Source organism: Crocodylus siamensis, chromosome 5 (genome assembly GCF_052110815.1).
Source record: "Crocodylus siamensis isolate JL-2025a chromosome 5, ASM5211081v1, whole genome shotgun sequence".
Classification (NCBI taxonomy): Eukaryota; Metazoa; Chordata; order Crocodylia; family Crocodylidae; genus Crocodylus; species Crocodylus siamensis.
Genome location: NC_143399.1, coordinates 161,694,927 through 161,711,905, shown reverse-complemented (window position 1 = coordinate 161,711,905; position 16,979 = coordinate 161,694,927). Strand labels below are relative to the sequence as shown.

The following is a 16,979-nucleotide window of genomic DNA, read 5'->3' as shown; positions in this document are numbered from 1 at the left end:
TTGTTACTTAAATGCTTGTATTACTCTTGGTTTCCCACATGACTTGATCACACAGTCTACTTGTACTCTAAGAGGACAATGGAATCAGGCCCCATCTGTATTTTACTTTGTAAACTGTGTGTTGCCAGAGTCGTCACAGTGAGTAGGGAATTGCACTGTATTTTTAATTTTACACTTTTTCATAGGCTGTCTCATACACCCCCTTCTCACTTGTAAAAGTGCATGTACAAATGCTCTGTAAATGTGTGTGTAAGATTATTTTTCCCCCTAAAGTTCTAAGATCCATCCATGGTTTAGAGAAGTTATGTTAAGGAGTGTGCGCCCAGCAGTAAATGACTCTGGCAACAGACTATTTACAAACTGAAATGCAAATGATTTTGCTGTCCTATGCCATATAATACAAGGAGAATATTAAGTTGGTGTATAATGCTTCCACTCTGATTTACAGACAATTTGTATTCAGGACAAATTGACAAACAGCAAACACGGCCCTCCAAGTCATGAAAGTGAATTTAGCAAAATCCCATGGTTTAGCAGAACTTGAAATACAACAGTTCTCCTTCCCTTTCATCTTGCTGTTCTGTTTTCTTCAATTAGATTTCCCCTCTAAAATCTTTGTTTTCTAACATTTGAAACAATAGAAATGAACCCATGGCCCTGTTGCTAGGTTTCAAGCTGGTTTTATGCTGTCAACTGAGTCACTATTTTCATTTTTGAATTCTGAATTAAGTCCTGAGGCAAAAAGGATCCTGTTTCTTAGCAACACAGATGGGCAGATTATACATTCCAGCTCTTTTGTACAACAAAAGAATAAACAGCTCCTGGAATAAACATGTGCTGCAAGTTCATCTGTTTGCTTTGCTTCCCCGGGCCCCGTGCAGAGGAGGAGGCTGGCTATGTGATACAGCGTGTGAAGTTTGTCGGAAAGAACTGACTTGAGAGAGAGGTAAGCGATGTCCTTTAATCTTTTCTGTCAAATGCCTCTCTGGAGTTGCACTGTTGTTGTCACTGCCTGTATTCACCTGGGATTTAGGTACTTCTGTTTCTAAGACACAAAAGTCAAGTGTGCAGATGGTAATAGTATTGACAGGGTTAGCAAATGTGTGAACTTTTTCTTTTAGTGTTTATTGTAATCCCAGATTTTCCCCTTGGCCCACTTAAAGCTTGAAAAAGAGGCTTTAAAAACTCCCTGGCTGTAATACAAAGCCTGGAGAGTCCCTAAAAGGGAGGAGCACATTGGTAACCATTGCACAGTATTTATAAATCATTGAATAACTATGCCAGTTTCTCATCTTGAAACAAATTACCCACCACCTTCCCAAATAAGCAGCCATGTTGCAGACTTACTGCTTGAAGCTAGATGCTTCAGCTTTGTCTACTGGACAGAGAGCTGGTTATTTTGACTGTGTACTTGGGCCAGGGTTTGCTTCTGACTGAATAGGCTGTCACTTGTAAAGCATTATGCCTCTCTGAACAAATTAGTCTCTAAACCCATTTATAGATATTATGTTTTCCTAGGTATAATCCAGACTACATCAGTTGCTATATACACATGGACATCTGTACTTGGAATTAAAATTGGCTCCAGTCTGAATTAATAATCCTCATTGAATGAGGATTAAAATGAGTACAGATTAGGGCAGTCTGAATTAAGCAATTTAAACTGTATTTATTTATTTACTTTGTTACACACACACACACACACACACACACACAGCATTGCTTTTAGGAAAAACAGTTTTTAAGAATTTAGCAGATAAGCATTGCAAATATCAGTCCTCACAAGGGACACTCAATTTGGGTTTTTGAAACACAAGAGAGGCTATCAGGCACAAAATAACACCTTTACAGAATCAAATGTGCCAACAACACCTCACAGTAACTAAGCATCATTATCCTGACTACCCCCAGCCCTGCCCAAGCACACAGGCTACTGGTCTGGAAGAAGGGGGAAAACTCCCTGGTCTCTGCCAATGGTCAACACTCAGGTCAATTCCTATGAACAGCACTTTAGACAACTTTCGGTACCTGTGCAACAATGTAGCAGTGCTCAAACAGGTTTATTATCATCTCCTAATTATTTCCATCCCCAAATGCTAAGCATATAAGCCAACACAGAGATGCTGTGTATTGAGTCTATTAAGGGGCTGATGGTCAATAATAATCTATTAACCCTTAATTCAAATTGAAATTTGATGCAAACTGTGATATGAAGCAGTTAACATGTTTTAGAAAATGGTGAGCATATCTACAAATGGCCTAAGGTACCACCCTGCCCTGACCTCTGTCTGACTTCAGATTAATATGGCTAACTACCTCTCTCTATCCCCATTTTATATATCAGGAACCAAGGCACAGAAAGATCAAAGTCCTGACAAGCTGGCAAAACCAGGCAGATCCTGATGCCCTTAACTTTAAGGGGGCTCTTTAAGTGTTTACTTGTTCAGATCAGTTTGCAGATTGATGCCCTACCCCCCTTCCCCCCCACAAGGCAACACAGCTCTGGTGATGAATAGGACATAAGAAACTATTTTAACATTATAAAAGCCTATGTCTGTCTGTCTGTCTGTCCATAATGCTTTATTCGCACTCTGATTGACTGACGGAAACAGCCAATCGGAGTAATCTAAGCTTGGGGGGCACCACCATGATTCTGAAGCCACTCTGAGGACCGGACAGAGGGTGAGGGAGCCGAGGCTGCTGGCCTTGGCTCCCCCACCCCACTCTCTGCAAGAGGCAGACCAGCAGCAGCATGGGGCAGGAGGTGGTGGCCCTGCATCCCAGCTGCCCCTTCCCTCCACCTGCCCCCTGTCATTTTTGACGGGCAATTGGCTAGTATCGAATAAAAACGAGTTGGAATCTATGCATAAGCAAGAAGATGAACTAAGTCACAGTTTTTAGCCCCTTAACCACAAGATCATCTTCCTCTCATCCTAGCTGAGCCACACAATTATATTACTGTTCTAAATTAGGGTGCTAAGTAACAACCTTAAGTATGAGTACAGGCATTTGGTTATTTTAAATATAATAATGCTTTATCAACCTAAGTCAAAATAATTATTATCTTTAGCAGGTACCACGTGAAGCAGAAATGGTGACCATTCTTCACAAAGGCAAACATCCCTTCTTCTCCTTTGATAGAAAAATCAAATTTACTGCAAGCCTGGATTTGGCCTTTGCACAGAATCAGAGTTTTAAGCAGCCTCCCAGAACCGGTTCAGATACATGGCAAAAGCAGCCTCCTGATTTTAGTTACAAGCTTTATCAAACTTCCCAACCACCACCTCAGGCATGTCAAAAAGAAAAAGAAGAACTGAAGAAGAGCAAGAGCTCAAAAGCTGGCACCATCCAGCAGCTATCTATGATATATTCTAGCCAGTTCCTCCCTCCTTTGGGAGGGAAGAAGAAATTGCCCATGTTTGTCACAAGGTTTCCCCAGGTGGGCTTATATGAAGCTGAGATAATGTTTGTAAAGAATGGAAAGTATAAGACTGGCACATACCAGGATCCCAAACCCTATGACTTTAGGCAGGTAAGTTATGCGACTCCTAGCCCTTTTGAACCAACTTCTTCTCCTGCAGTCACCAGAAAATTCTGAATAACTACTTAGGCCACTAGATGTCACTCTTCAAAAAGCATTCAGTCACTAACTCTACTATAGCTGGACACAAGCTGTGAATTTGAAAAACTGTATTAGTCTTTGAACGGTTTCACTGAAACCCTAAAGGTTCATTGAGGCCTCAGGCATTTTAAATCTGGCCTTTTAATTTAGCTGTTCATTTCAGCTCTTGGGCTTGGTGCAGTCTGTAGATGGCTAGAAAACTTTTGTTTTTGCATCAAAGAACAAAATTACAATTATGGACATGTTTAGTTCATGATCATCTTATTCATCCTTACCTTCCTTCTCTCTGCTTCCTAGCTCCAGTGCCTGTTCCCAAACAAATAAAGCCCACTTAGGTTGTCTGATATTTTAAGTAAAATTATTCATTCCTACATCTTTTTATTTGCTTTAACAATACCCACTGAGATCAGTCTCATTGTGAGAGATGTTATATATAACAGATGGGAAGAGACAGTTTCTTCCCCGAAGATTTTACAGGTGAAATAGGCAAGGACAAGGGAGAGAGGGAGAGAGAAAATATTATCAGCCCATTTTGAAGACAAGGATCTGCCACACAAAGCCATTCTGATCCAAATACCAAATATCCTTGGGCCTGATCCAAATATCCTTAGAAAAGCTCCTATCAACTTCAATAGGATTAGGATTAGGTAGTAAATAGCTCTTCCAGATTCTGAAAGACTATAACAGGGTACATCTACACAAAACTGCTATTGTCTAAGGAGCTGCCTAATTAGCTCTGCAGTAAATGTCTCAGTGTCTACACGTGCGGTCCTATTAGGCTGCAGGAAACTAATGAACTCCACAGCAGGGTAGTCCTTGTATTTACAAGGACTACCCTGCTGTGGAGTTTTTTCCGTTCAGCAGCACAGATCTACATGCTGACCCAGCTGGCTGGAGTATAAGGGTGCTTCAGTGTGTGGACTGCCTGCCATGCTAGCCCTGCACTCTTGTGCCCCAGCCAGCCCTTCCACATCATGTCGGAGCAGCCCTGGGCTGGCAGGCTGACTCTCCAGGGCCTTCTGCCAGCTGGGGATGCTCTGACCTGCCTCAGCATGCTGTAGTTCTGGGCACACATGTATATGTGGCATCAGGGAACAATAAACTATGGTGTGATAAACACTGGAGTTTATTGCTCCTCATTTAATAGGCATGTGTAGATGTGCCCACAGGTGAAGAGTTGGACCCAGATCTCATGAGTCAGGCATTAGTGCTAATTCCTCTGCTAATTCCTCTGCTAACCATTGGTGCTAATTCCTCTGCTAACCATGTTCCATACGTTATTGATTTATTGGCAAATAGAACAAGTTAACGTTCTCGTTCTCAATTTCATTAAAACAGTTTACCAGAAATAATTAAATAGGAATAAGAAAATTTTATAAAGGTATAACATTAGAACACAACTGCAGCAATTACTCATCTCACTATCTGGAGTTCTCATATCTATTAGTATTATTATTTATATAGAGCCATTCAAGCACATGGTTTGTTACAGAGAAGTAAAGAGTTTTTCTCCATGCCAAGTATAATTGTAAGCTTTGGGACACATGCCTTTACTAAAACAACCATTAGCTGAATCGGTGTGCCCATTTTTTCCCCCTCAGACCTGAAGAAGAATGCACTACATTCAAAAGCTTAAGTCCATCTCAACCATGCAGTTGATTCAACAAAAGATATTGCCCACAAAAATCCTTGCCTCTCACATTCGTGGAATCTCAGTTGTTGGGTATAAAGAACTAGATGCAATCAAATGACTTCAGTAACCACTCTGCTGCCGCTGTTGAGATTGGTATTAGTTTCTTACTGTAAGTTCTTCTTTGTAGTGGGGTTAGAGTGTTGTTATAGCCATGATGTACAAGATGTGAGGGGCTCTTAGCGATATTTTTTATTTTCATTATTCCTCAGAAGATCTGAGGAAGGTCTCTTCATGTCCCAAAACTTGGCTAACTTCTCTATATGCTTGGTTCAGTAAAAGTTCTTCATTAGAATTCTAGATTCTTTGAATGTTTCTATGGTCTTTGGTTAAATCCATGGGTGAAATATGTTTAACTCAGACCAATGAGCCATACTACTTCTTTTAGAGTGGCTTCAAGATTTTAACTCCAAATGCATAGCGGAGATTTTTGAAAGGGTTGAAAAATTAGGTTTAGAGTTTCCTTTAGCTGAATTTTATTTGCTTGAAATAGGCCACAGTGTTTTTAAAAGTCTGTTTTGCTTGCATAATAGAAATGTATCACATTTACTCCATTGTTTTCCTGGAAGATTTGTGGATGACCATAGAATTAGTAGGTTTGACATTAAAATCGCTGAAGAAGAGGAATTGTTTTAAGTGAAGTGCTTTTTATTCAGATTTGTTATATGGGGCTAATAATTTGGTTTTGTAACATCTATTTAACTCAGATGCCCTAGAAGTGGCTAAAAAAAAGCATAGCTGATTAAGGCACTATTTCATTCAACTGAAACCTTTCCAAAGCTTCATGTCTTCAGTCCTCTGGGTCTTTCAAAGAAACTGCCAGGAAAAAAAAAAGAAAGTGGTGGGAGGAGAGGGACAATACACACTTTTCCTGCTGTTTTAAAGTGAAATATCTACTTTAAAAAGTCCTCATCTTTGATTCTCATTCTGTACCTACAAATTTAAACCTTAGTGCCTGTTTAAAAACGAAACAAGAAAAAACAAAAAACAAGTACCCCATGTCATCTTTGCATACCGCCTTTGCATGGAACATGATGCCTTTTTCCTATTTCCTTCTGGCAGACCTATAACAAAGATCTAAGTTCCTTTGCCAAACTGCTTTCACCAGAATTCAGCTTCCTTGTTGTTTTGAGTTCACTTTGTTTAAATTGAAAATACACTCTGTTACCTGATAAAGGAAAATTACCTAACTGAATCCTGTCTCAAGGAAAGTCCCCCTCTTTTCAAAGCTGTTGGTTTAAGGGTGTAAGCAGATAAGGTTCTTTCTGATATCTTTCATTAAACAAACTAAAATAGCTGGAAAAATATCTTTCCAAAGAATAATTGTTCTGGGGCTGTTTACTAGACTAGGGTAGCAATTGGCTTTTCCATTGCACATGCATTCAAAATGTCTTTAAGTTTCCCGATATTCACTTGAGCAGAACCAAATCTTTTTTTTTTTTGTGACAAAAGCAGATAGAGACACTTGCCTACCTCAGAATAACCAAGAGCTTTCTGAGTAGAACATATACCTGGGATGTGGGAGACTCACATTCAAGTTTCTTGTTGAGTTCAGAAATTTAATTTTGTTAAATCTTGTAAGTACATAGCTATTGAACTCCACTCATTTGGGAAATTGGCACTTTCTGTCAAAATATTTAATTGGAAAATTTCTGACCATCTCTAGTGCTAAGAGCTAGGTACTCTCACCATCTATGGAATCCAGCATCAGGTCTGACTAAACAAAAGTACCACTTAAAAACTGCAAGGAACACAGTATTCAGTTGCCTAATGGCTAAATTTTATCATGCCACCAGAGATTCAGTTAATCAGCAGACTGAAATTACCTTAATCTCACAAACCCTAAAAGATTCCCTTGTAGAGGGATACAAGTTTGGTAGACAGTTAATAAGGGCTTCACTATAAATGGAAATTTACTGGAACAGTTTTGCTATTACTCTTTCATCCTTAAGATTTACTGCCTCAGCCAGCCACTCCGCAGCATGTGGAGCTTGGTCAGAGCATCCCTGAGCTGGCAGGCTGACCCCTGGGTCCCCTGCCAGTCTGGGCTTCTCTGACTGGGCTCCACATGCTGCGCACTAATAAACTCCAGAGCAATATGTTCTGAAGTATTTTTGCTCTTGAATGCATGTTCAAATGGAGCACCCAGGAGCAAAAAACCCTGGAGCAATAAGCCCCGGTGTTTATTAATGCATATTAATTACACGTATTTCATAGATTTCATAGACATTAGGGCTGGAAGGGGCCTCGGAAGAGTCCAGCCCCCCGCCTGAAGGGCAGGATGTCATCTGGGGTCATAGGATCCCAGCAAGATAAGCGTCACATTTTCTCTTGAAGGTATTCAATGTAGGTGCTTGAACCACCTTCGATAGCAGGCTATTCCAGACCTTGGGGGCTTGGGCAGTAAAGAAATTATTCCTTATGTTCAGCCTGAAATGGTCTTGCAGTTTAACCATTCGATCTTGTCATCCCTTGGGGCACTCTGGGGGCACTCTGCCCCCAGATCTTGCTGGTCACCCCTAATAAACTTATAGATGGCCATCAGATGAACCCTGAGCCTGTGCTTTTCCAGGTTAAAGAGCCCCATAGCTATCAGCCTGTCGTTGTAAGGTCTGTTTTCCTGACCTCTGATCATGTGGCTCTTCTCTGGACTCTCTCAAGCTTCTTCACATCCTTTTTGAATTGTGGGACCCAAAACTGAACACAGTACTCCAGCTGGAGGCCAAGTGCAAGGGGAGAATGACGTCCTGGGATTTGCTTGAGAAGCATCTATGGATGCACGCCAGCATTTTGCTTGCTTTGCCTGCATTACTCTAAACTGTGCATCAGTAAAATTTGCCTATTATTGAATGGAAGAAATTGTGGTTGGCCTGAGGGTTTAGGTCTACCTGGAACAAGGGGAATGATGTCCCAGGATTTGCTTGAGAAGCAAAAATGGATGAAAGCCAGTGTTTTGATTGCTTTACTAGCCACAGCATCGCATTGAAGGCTCATGTTCATCTTTTGGCCAATGATGACCCCCAAGTCTCTTTCTTCCATAGTGCTAGCCAGCGTAGCACTACGGAGCCTATAAGGATGCTGCAGGTTTTTCCTCCCAAAGTGAAGAACCTTGCATTTTTCAGTGTTAAACGCCATCAGGCTCTCATCTGCCCATTTGCTGAGCCTGTCTAGGTCAGCCTGGATCACCCTCCTGTCTTCAGATGTGGATGCTTTGCCCCTAAGTTTGATGTCATTGGCGAACTTGGCCAGTCAGCTTCTGACTCCAATGTCCCCGTCATTAATGAAGATGTTGAACAAAATGGGTTCAAGGACAGAGCCGTGGGGGACCCCACTGGTCACAGGGCACCATAACAATTGACTTCTGTCAATTACCACCCTCTGGGTCTGACCAGAGCCAATTTCCCAGCCAGCAGATCGTGGTGAACCCAAGGCCACAATTGGCCAGTTTCGCCAAGAGGGGATACCAGATTAAAGGCTTTTTTGAAGTCAAGATATGACATCAATCTCTTCTCCCTTGTCCAGGTGATAGGTCACCTGGTCATAAAAGGAAATGAGATTGGTCAAGCAAGACCTACCCATAACAAACCCATGCTGGCTATCCCTCAGGATGTTGGCGTTGGCTAGTCCATTAAGGATGAGCTCTTTAATAAGCTTTTCTAAGACCTTCCTTGGGATAGAGGTCAGGCTGATGGGCCCGTAGTTTGCTGGATCCACTTTCCTCTCTTTCTTGAAGATAGGTACCACATTGGCGTTCTTCCAGTGTTTGGGCACTACACCAGAGTGCCAGGATTTCTCAAAGATCTGTACCAGGGGCTGGGCTATGATGTTCACCAGCTCCTTGAGGTGTAGATTGTCAGCGTCAGCTGACTTGAGAGGCTGGATACCTTCAAGATGTTCCTTCACAAGGTCAGCATTGATGGAGGTCAGAGGATCTCCCTCACCTGGACCTCCCTGTCCTGTAGTGAGCATGGGCATCCCATGGGAGTGATGAAAGACCAACGCAAAGTATTTAATAGGTTGGCTTTTTCCTGGGAGTTAGTTGTCCCATCTGGTTTAGCAGGGTTCCAATGTTTCTGTTGCTTTTCCTCTGGCTCCCCACATATCTGAAAAAGGACTTTTCATTGTCCTTGATACTCAAAGCTAGTTGGAGTTCAGTTGCAGCCTTGGCTTTCCCAGTTTGCTCGCTGCAGGACTGGACCACTGCAGTATATTCCTCCTTGGAGGTGAATCCCATCCTCCATCCTTTGTAGGCCTTTCTTTTTAGCCTTAGGAGGCCTGCTAGATCCCTGGAGAGCCAGGGGGGCTGCTGTGCCCTCTTGCTGCCTTTCCTCCAAGATGGAATAGACGTAGCTTGTGCATTGAGGATCACTCCCTTGAGGAGCAACCAGTCTTCCTGAATTCCCCTCTCCCTGGGGTCATGGTCCCAGGACAAGCCTCCTGAACGTGTTAAGGGCGGCTTTCCTGAAGTCAAGGACTTCTGTGTTGCTGACTGCCTTGCCAGCTTTACGGCAGATGATGAAGGTGATCAGCTCATGGTCACTGTTACCCAGCTTCCCATTGATCACTAGGTCACTGATTAGGTCATCTCCAGTAGCCAGTACCAGGTCAAGCAGCGCTTTACCTCTCATTGGTCCGTAGACTTCTTGAGTCAGGTAGAGGTCGTCCATGCATGATAGGAAGCTTTGCGACTGCTCGGATTTTGCTGAGTGATACTCCCACTAGATGTCTGGGTAGTTGAAGTCACCCATGACAACCATGGTCCTGAAGCATGCAGCCTCAGCCAGTTCCTGGGTGAACTCCTGGTCAAGCTCTTGACTTTGGGTGGGAGGTCTGTAGTAGACTCCCACCGTTGTGTTCCCTGTGCTGTGTTGCCCACGGATTTTAACCCACAGGGTCTCCAGTCATCCACCCTGGTCACCAATATCAGCTTACAGGGACATGTAGCTTTCCTTAACATAGCTAGACCCTGCCCCTTTTATCTACTTGATCTCTCCTGTACAAGGTGTAGCCGTCTATACCTATGGTCCAGTCATGGGTGGAGTTCCACCAGGTCTCTGTTATCCCTATGATGTCGTAATTATTTGTGTTAAGCAGGAGGATGAGTTCCTCCTGCTTATTCCCAATCTCCTGGCATTTGTGTACAGGCAGGCAAGTGTCCCCTTGGGGGCTCTTGCCTTGCCCACAGATTGTACCAGGGCTGGGGCAGGGGTAGGCTTCCTTAACTGCCTTGGCCTGCTGGTTTTGCAAGGGTTGCTTAGCGGGCCAGCAGTGACGGTAGTCCCCCCATCCCACAGCAGGCTTAATTTAAAGCCCGGTGGAGCAGGTCAGCCAGCCTGGCTGAGAAGAGCCTCCTCCCCAGGGGGGAGAGGTGGAGGCCATCTCTTCCCAGCAGCTCGCTGCCTCTCTCGCCAAAGAGCGGGCTGTGGTCATGGAAGCCAAAGCCTTCCCAATGACACCAGCGCTGCAGTCTTTGGTTAACTACCTGGATCCTCCTCTCCCTCCTCAGCCCATAGCCCAAGACTGGGAGGATTGAAGAGAACACCACCTGTGCCCCCAGACCCTTTAGCCCCACTCCCAAATCCCTGTAGTTCCTCATGACCCAGCTGGGAGTGCTCCGAGCCTTGTGTTGATGCACCCATTATGTAAAAAACTCTTACTGTCTTGTCCTTGACTCAACCCCAGGTTTTCCCTGTGGTCTGGGCTTCTTTGTATCATGTCATCAGTGAAAAGCAGGCCTAAAGCCATTACACAGAATTCTCTGGGGGTGAAGAACCAGTGGAGTGGTTTAAATTCACACTTTCATTCTGTTCTTCTGAGTTGTGGGCATAGGGTACACAAAGACCCTTTGGCCTTGTCTCCAATATATCTGCATGAGTCTGAGTATAAGTTAAACAAGTACAAGGCATTTTCTTTATCCCTCCCCCCCATGAAGGATCCATGTGCTAATTAGCCCCCCACTCGTGACTGAAACTGAGTATTCTTGTCATGAGTCCTGGGATTCTCAAAAAATATATATGTTGATGAGGTGCAGGGCAACCTTGGTCAGTTCTAGCTCATGATGGGCATGGCTACACTAATCATATGCAACAAGCTGAGAAGAAGAGTGACAGAGTGAAATGTCTGGGGTCCTGTTTGGTGATATTTGTCAAACATGTAGGGCTGGTGAGTAAACAGGGATCATTGGAAATGAGAAAGAAAGGCATAGCTCAACTGTGGAAAGGAAATTGAAATATATTCAGTGTAGTGGCTCACCATGACTTGGAAAAAGAATGGGCACTTTGCACAATGGGTGCTACTGTGACCCCTTGCGGAGCTATTCCCAAAGACACAGAGTCGCTGTCTGTCTCAAAATTTATTCGGCATGCTGGGCACCCTGAGCGAACTCAGAGGCCCCCAATAAAACTGTTAGAGGCATTTTATAGTTTACAGACAAGATGCGCGTGCAGGTGGGAATTTTCCACTGTGGAAGAAAACAAGATATCAGGTCAGTTTGAGAGACCCTTAATTGGTTCAAACTGGTTTTTGGCTATGTGCTTGTTTTTGAAATGCTAACTAATCCTTGATTGCTTCAGACTTTAAGACGACTAAGGTTTAGTCATTCCAGAGTCTTATCAGGCTGTGTTCATGAAATGCTGAGTCTTGCTTTGTAGATGATTTCTACAGTATTATCTATGATCTTGTTAGAAAATTTCTACACTACTGTATCTTATTCAGGTGAGCATCACTAACCTATCCTTCTGGTAGGTTCCCATTAATATGTTTGCCTAATATGGGCCACGTGCTTTATAGTCATACTCCATGCTAGCTGCATTTAATCAAGTTCATAATTGGTTTCTGTTACTGAGCTCGTGCTATTTGGCAGTGGTTTAAGGATACTGTTTTAAATGATATTTCCTTGTATGCAAATGTAAAACAAGGAGCTTTTTCCCTGTGCTGACTCAGGAGGTGGGGAGGGAAACCTGTCTTATAGTCAAGTAAATACATGCAGGTGGATCACAGGCTCTGATACCTTCTCTTTCCCTTACAAGGGAGGACACAACTGCAGAAGGTGGTGAGAAGTCAGAACCAGTTCTTACTCCCTGAATCCTGGTCTTTTTCCTATGAATATATGTTCAGAGGCTATGTTAATTGATTCTAAGACATAAGAAGGTCTGTTTTTTCAGGGTCTTGCTTTATACAGGAAAGCCTTCTGTGTTGAGACAGTTCAATCTAAAGCAGTCGACCAAACTAAAGGTGCCCTCAAAATCCAGGCAATGTTATTGGTTTTCTTGTTTTCAGTCTTATCCATTTTGAACCCAGAGTCCCTTTCCAGCCAAGGAAAATGTATCTTTTAAAATAAAGTGTCCGTTTGTAGCTCCATGGCTACTTTGTTCCAACCTTCTTCTAAACCCTCTCAAAGTTCTCTCATTACCACGCTCACCAAAGTACACATAATTGTGGACTTCGTTAATCATTCTCTTGAGGCTTCACAAAGGGTGGCATATGGAAACTGAAGGAAAGGATTCCCTTTATACAAACAGCTTAACCTACTGACTTCAAGATATATCACCACTGTGGTATAATATTAGGTTGTGGACTCCTTTCTGTGGAAACATGCTATGCTGCCATGGTGGTGGTTTAATTTTATTGCAGTAATTATCAGGAATCCTGGTTTTACCTGATAAAAACATCACAAATTATCTGATAAAACCTCCAAATCTGTGGTTAAAATGAAAGGCCCCCCAGCCCTACTTCTGTCCCTCATACCCCACCACAACCCCGCCCCAGCCCTGCTGGTGCTCCTCACCCCGCATCCACAGGTCCTGTGCACCCAGCCCTGCCAGAGGGGCCCCTCAGCTGCCAGGGCTATGGGGCCAGGGACCTGGGTCCATAGACCCATGCCCCTGGCAGGAGGCAGTGGCTGCTGCAACGGAGCAGAACACGGAGTCTGGCTCCCCACCTGCTGCCTGCTGTAGGCTTGGGCAGGAGGTGGTGCTGCTCTCCACCATGGTGCACACTCCTGGAGGATGGGAGGGACCCATGCCCCCCCCAGATCTGTGTGCAGGGCTGTGTGCTGCCTACTTCAGGCTTGGGCTCCCACCCTGCTGCCCTCCCCCCAGGGCCTTTGCAGCCTAGTGCAAAGAACAGCAGAGCTGTGCAGGAAGCTGCCTGCTGCTGTGAGCTCTGCACTGTTCTGCTGACATGTCCCCTGCCTGCACTGCTGCAATGGGGATGGCAGTGCAGGGTTGCATGCAGGGGATGCAGGCAGTGTGGAGGTCACAGTGGTAGGCAGCTTTCTGTGTGGTTCCACCTGTTCCCTGCAGTGCTAGGTTGCACATGCTGGGCTGCAGAGGCCCCAGAGGAGGGCAACAGGGTGGAGAGCACGAGCCTGAAGTAGGCAGCATGCAGCTTTTGTTCCATGTATAGATCTGGGAGGTACAGGTCCTGGCTGCCCCCAGGAGTGTGAGCAGCAGTGGGGAGCCGGCCCCACTCCTCTGCCTGAGCCTGCAACAGGCAGCTCACCCCCACCCCTGTCCCGCGCACAGATCTGAGGAGCACAGGTCCCCCCAGGAGTGCATACAGCAGTGGGGAGCTGGTCCTGCCCCCACCCACCCACCCCCTGCATCCCACATGAGCTGCCTGCAGCCCCATCCTGCTTCCCACCAGGGCCCTGCAACCACGCCCCAGGCCCCAGGCACTGCCCCAGCCCTACCCAACTCCCTTCCTCCTTCCCTCCCTCTCTATGGGAGCTTCAATCCCCCCCCCCACTTACCTGTGGGAGCTGCTCTCCAGGCTGCCTGGGGTCATGTGCATATACATACATATTGCACCCCTGCCTTCCTGCCCTGCCACTACCTCCCAGCCCCCTGAAGGTTTGAACTCTGCCAGCCTGCAGAGAGCTCTTTCCAAAACTGCAAAATCTGCAGGTTTCTCCAGTAAAATGAGAAATACAGGTTTGCCTCTGGTAAAAAGTAAAATCATGATTTACTTTGTTTTCCCGTGGGAAATGGAAAACCTGGGTCCCTGGTAATCCATGTAGAAGCACCATCATTGATTGGGGCCGATGTACTGGGCACTGTTCAAAAACACAAAAGAAATAAATGGTTTCTGCCACAAAACAGTTTATTTCTGAATAACTAAACTTAGTGTTAACTTTTTTGCCAATGTAAAATGGTGTGGCTCCATTAAAATCAATAGTGCTCTTTTGATTTTGCCAGCTGGGGATAAAACCTTAAACCTCTTGTGTTTTTTAAATTGGAAAAGCCTTTTTTGATATACCGGTATATCTTACCTAATTTCAACACATTTATCTATTTTCAACATGTGGTTTTGTCAAGATGACGTTGAAATGTTTCCTTTTCACATGCAGTCTGAAGCTAATATGCCAGAATTTGTGACAAGTTACGCCAGAGACCCTTTCAATTTGAAGTTCAAATCACAGAATTTAAACACAGGTAAGTCTTTTCTAACACAGAAGTTAATTGAACCAAGGATGTTTAATATACATTCAGGCTAATTACAGACACTCAAAAAGCCCACAGCAGAATGGATCCAATCTACACAGGTTTGTCTAAGCTGCTTAGATTGAATCAGGAGTGATGGAAACACACATTTGCCCTTTGGTGGGGGGGAGGTGGGCAGATGCCTGCGCTAGCTGAGGCCAGAAGGTGGGGGCTCCACTTGCACACCCTCCAGCATCCACTTGCATGCCTCCCAGCATGCCGGAGATTGCCAAGGGCAGCTGAGCCCAGCCAAAAGGGGCGGTCCCTTTTTTGGCTGTTGGCATATGCCCCAACCCTTTGCTGTTAGCCACAGGGAAGCGGGGAGCCAGCACCAAATCTGTCTCCTGACCTGTCCCTTGCCAGAGGTCAGATACAGTGGTGGCAGGGGAGAGGGAAGGGGAAGAAAATGGAAGCTCCTGCTGCACAGACCCCTCAGCTGTTCTGGCTCAGCTTTTCCCTATTCCCCCTCTGACCTCCTGACAGCCAGAGCCCCCACCCTGCTTCCCCAGGCTGCCCCCCACCCTGAACCAGCAATCTGGGGGGGCCCCACATTTCCCTTCTCCCCCACCCCCTTCCCCCACCCCTGGTATGGTGGACAGCCGGACTCTGAGCTGTGGCTTCTGTTTGCAACAGTCAGGTGGTCAGGGCAGGTCAGGGAATGGATGCCCCTGCTGTATGACCCCCCAGCTGTACTGGCTCAGGAGGGGGCTAGGGTAGGGTCTCTGCTTTGCCCACTCCCCACCCCCTGCTGCTGCCAGCTTGTGGTGGGACAGGGCTGTGGAGTGAAGCTGTGCTGGCCAGGTGGGCCAGGCAATGGGGAAGTGGGGAAGCCCCTGCTGCACAGCCTCACCCCAGCCATGCTGACTGGGGGAGTGGAGTGGGGACAGATCCCCCCTACACCTGGTTCAGCTGAGAGGTGCAGGCAGGACCCAGGACTGGGAACCAGAGGCTTTGCTGCCATAGCTCTGTGACAGCCCAGGGGCAGTGCTGGCCCAGCCCTTGGCCACAAAAGGAAGCTGAGGGGGGATCTGGTGGCCATCTACAAACTGGCCAAGGGGGACCAGCAGGCTATGGGAGAGTCCCTGTTCCCCCAAGCACTACCAGGAGTAACAAGGAATAATGGCTATAAGTTGACCAAGAGTAGATTCAGGCTAGATATCAGGAGGCGCTACTTCATAGTCAGGGCGACTAGGACCTGGAACCAACTTCCAAGGGAAGTGGTGCTCGCTCCTATCCTGGGGGTCTTCAAAAGGAGGCTGGATAGTCACCTAGCCAGAGTCGTTTGACCCCAGCATCCTTTCCTGCCCATGGCAGGAGGTGAAACTAGATGATCTGCTTAGGTCCCCTCCGACCCTACCAACTATGAAACAGCAGAACAACATGGACCAAGGCTAGCCCAGTCACCAAGTGAGTTGGTGGAGGGGAGCCAGCTGAAGAGCTGCAAAGGCTCCTGGGATGCCAGGGGACTGCAGCCTAACTTGAGTCAGGAGGGGGATCTGGGACAGAAGTTCAATAGACTAGTCTAACATAAACAGTTCTTCCTACTCTTTGTTTTTAGGTCCTTTTATTATGAACGTATGAGCATATATTGTCCAGCCGCTTCCCTGTCATTGCAATGGCAGTATCCCCATATCCTCTGCTTTGGCCTATGGCATATTATAGGATGGTCTTGATGTTCCAGGTATTGTGCCTTGTAGCTGGAGGTGAGAGTAAGAAGTCACACTATTGGCAATTCCTTTGGTTTATAATTGCCTGTCAATACAGGGGTCTGGATTCAAATGGTCCAGGAAGTGCCTTTCAGTCCTAGGTCCCTATGACTGAGGTGTCCAAAAGAGCCAAATTTGACACCCTATGGAGGAATAGTCCCCAGTGGAAGTTAGGAAGCCCAAGAAAGGATTATACCAGAGCACTTGCCAAATACTGGGCAGTCCCTGCTTGATGCAGCTGATCTATACAGTTCATGATATTTAATGGATTTGAACTCCATATGCATTGTCTTTATTATGCAGGTGCCATCCAGTGTTGGCTGTAGCTTTGTTACAGTACTCGGATGTAAAGAGGGAGGAGTGTTTTTACTGTAACTAATGTAGCTGCTAACTACTATAAGCATGTGTTACTTGCAATTAAATAATTACTCGTAATCAAGTGGCTACGGTATGTATACACCGTACCAATGGTCTGGGCG

At 45.5% G+C, this 16,979-nt stretch overlaps 1 protein-coding gene across 4 annotated transcripts in view; it reads left to right on the top strand.

Annotated features, from left to right (window-relative positions):
- The first annotated feature begins 754 nt into the window (after nt 1-754).
- Nucleotides 755-16,979, top strand: part of C5H7orf78 (chromosome 5 C7orf78 homolog) — a 39,765-nt gene continuing 23,540 nt past the window's right edge. For 2 of the 4 annotated variants that reach the window (XM_090046896.1, XM_090046899.1), the window contains exons 1-3: nt 755-946; nt 3,071-3,532; nt 14,662-14,746. In XM_090046896.1, the coding sequence (XP_089903022.1) occupies nt 3,092-3,532; nt 14,662-14,746 (526 nt within the window). In that variant the 5' untranslated portion in view covers nt 755-946; nt 3,071-3,091. The remainder of the gene's footprint in view (nt 947-3,070; nt 3,533-14,661; nt 14,747-16,979) is intronic. The other 2 variants (XM_090046897.1, XM_090046898.1) reach the window with 2 other exon arrangements.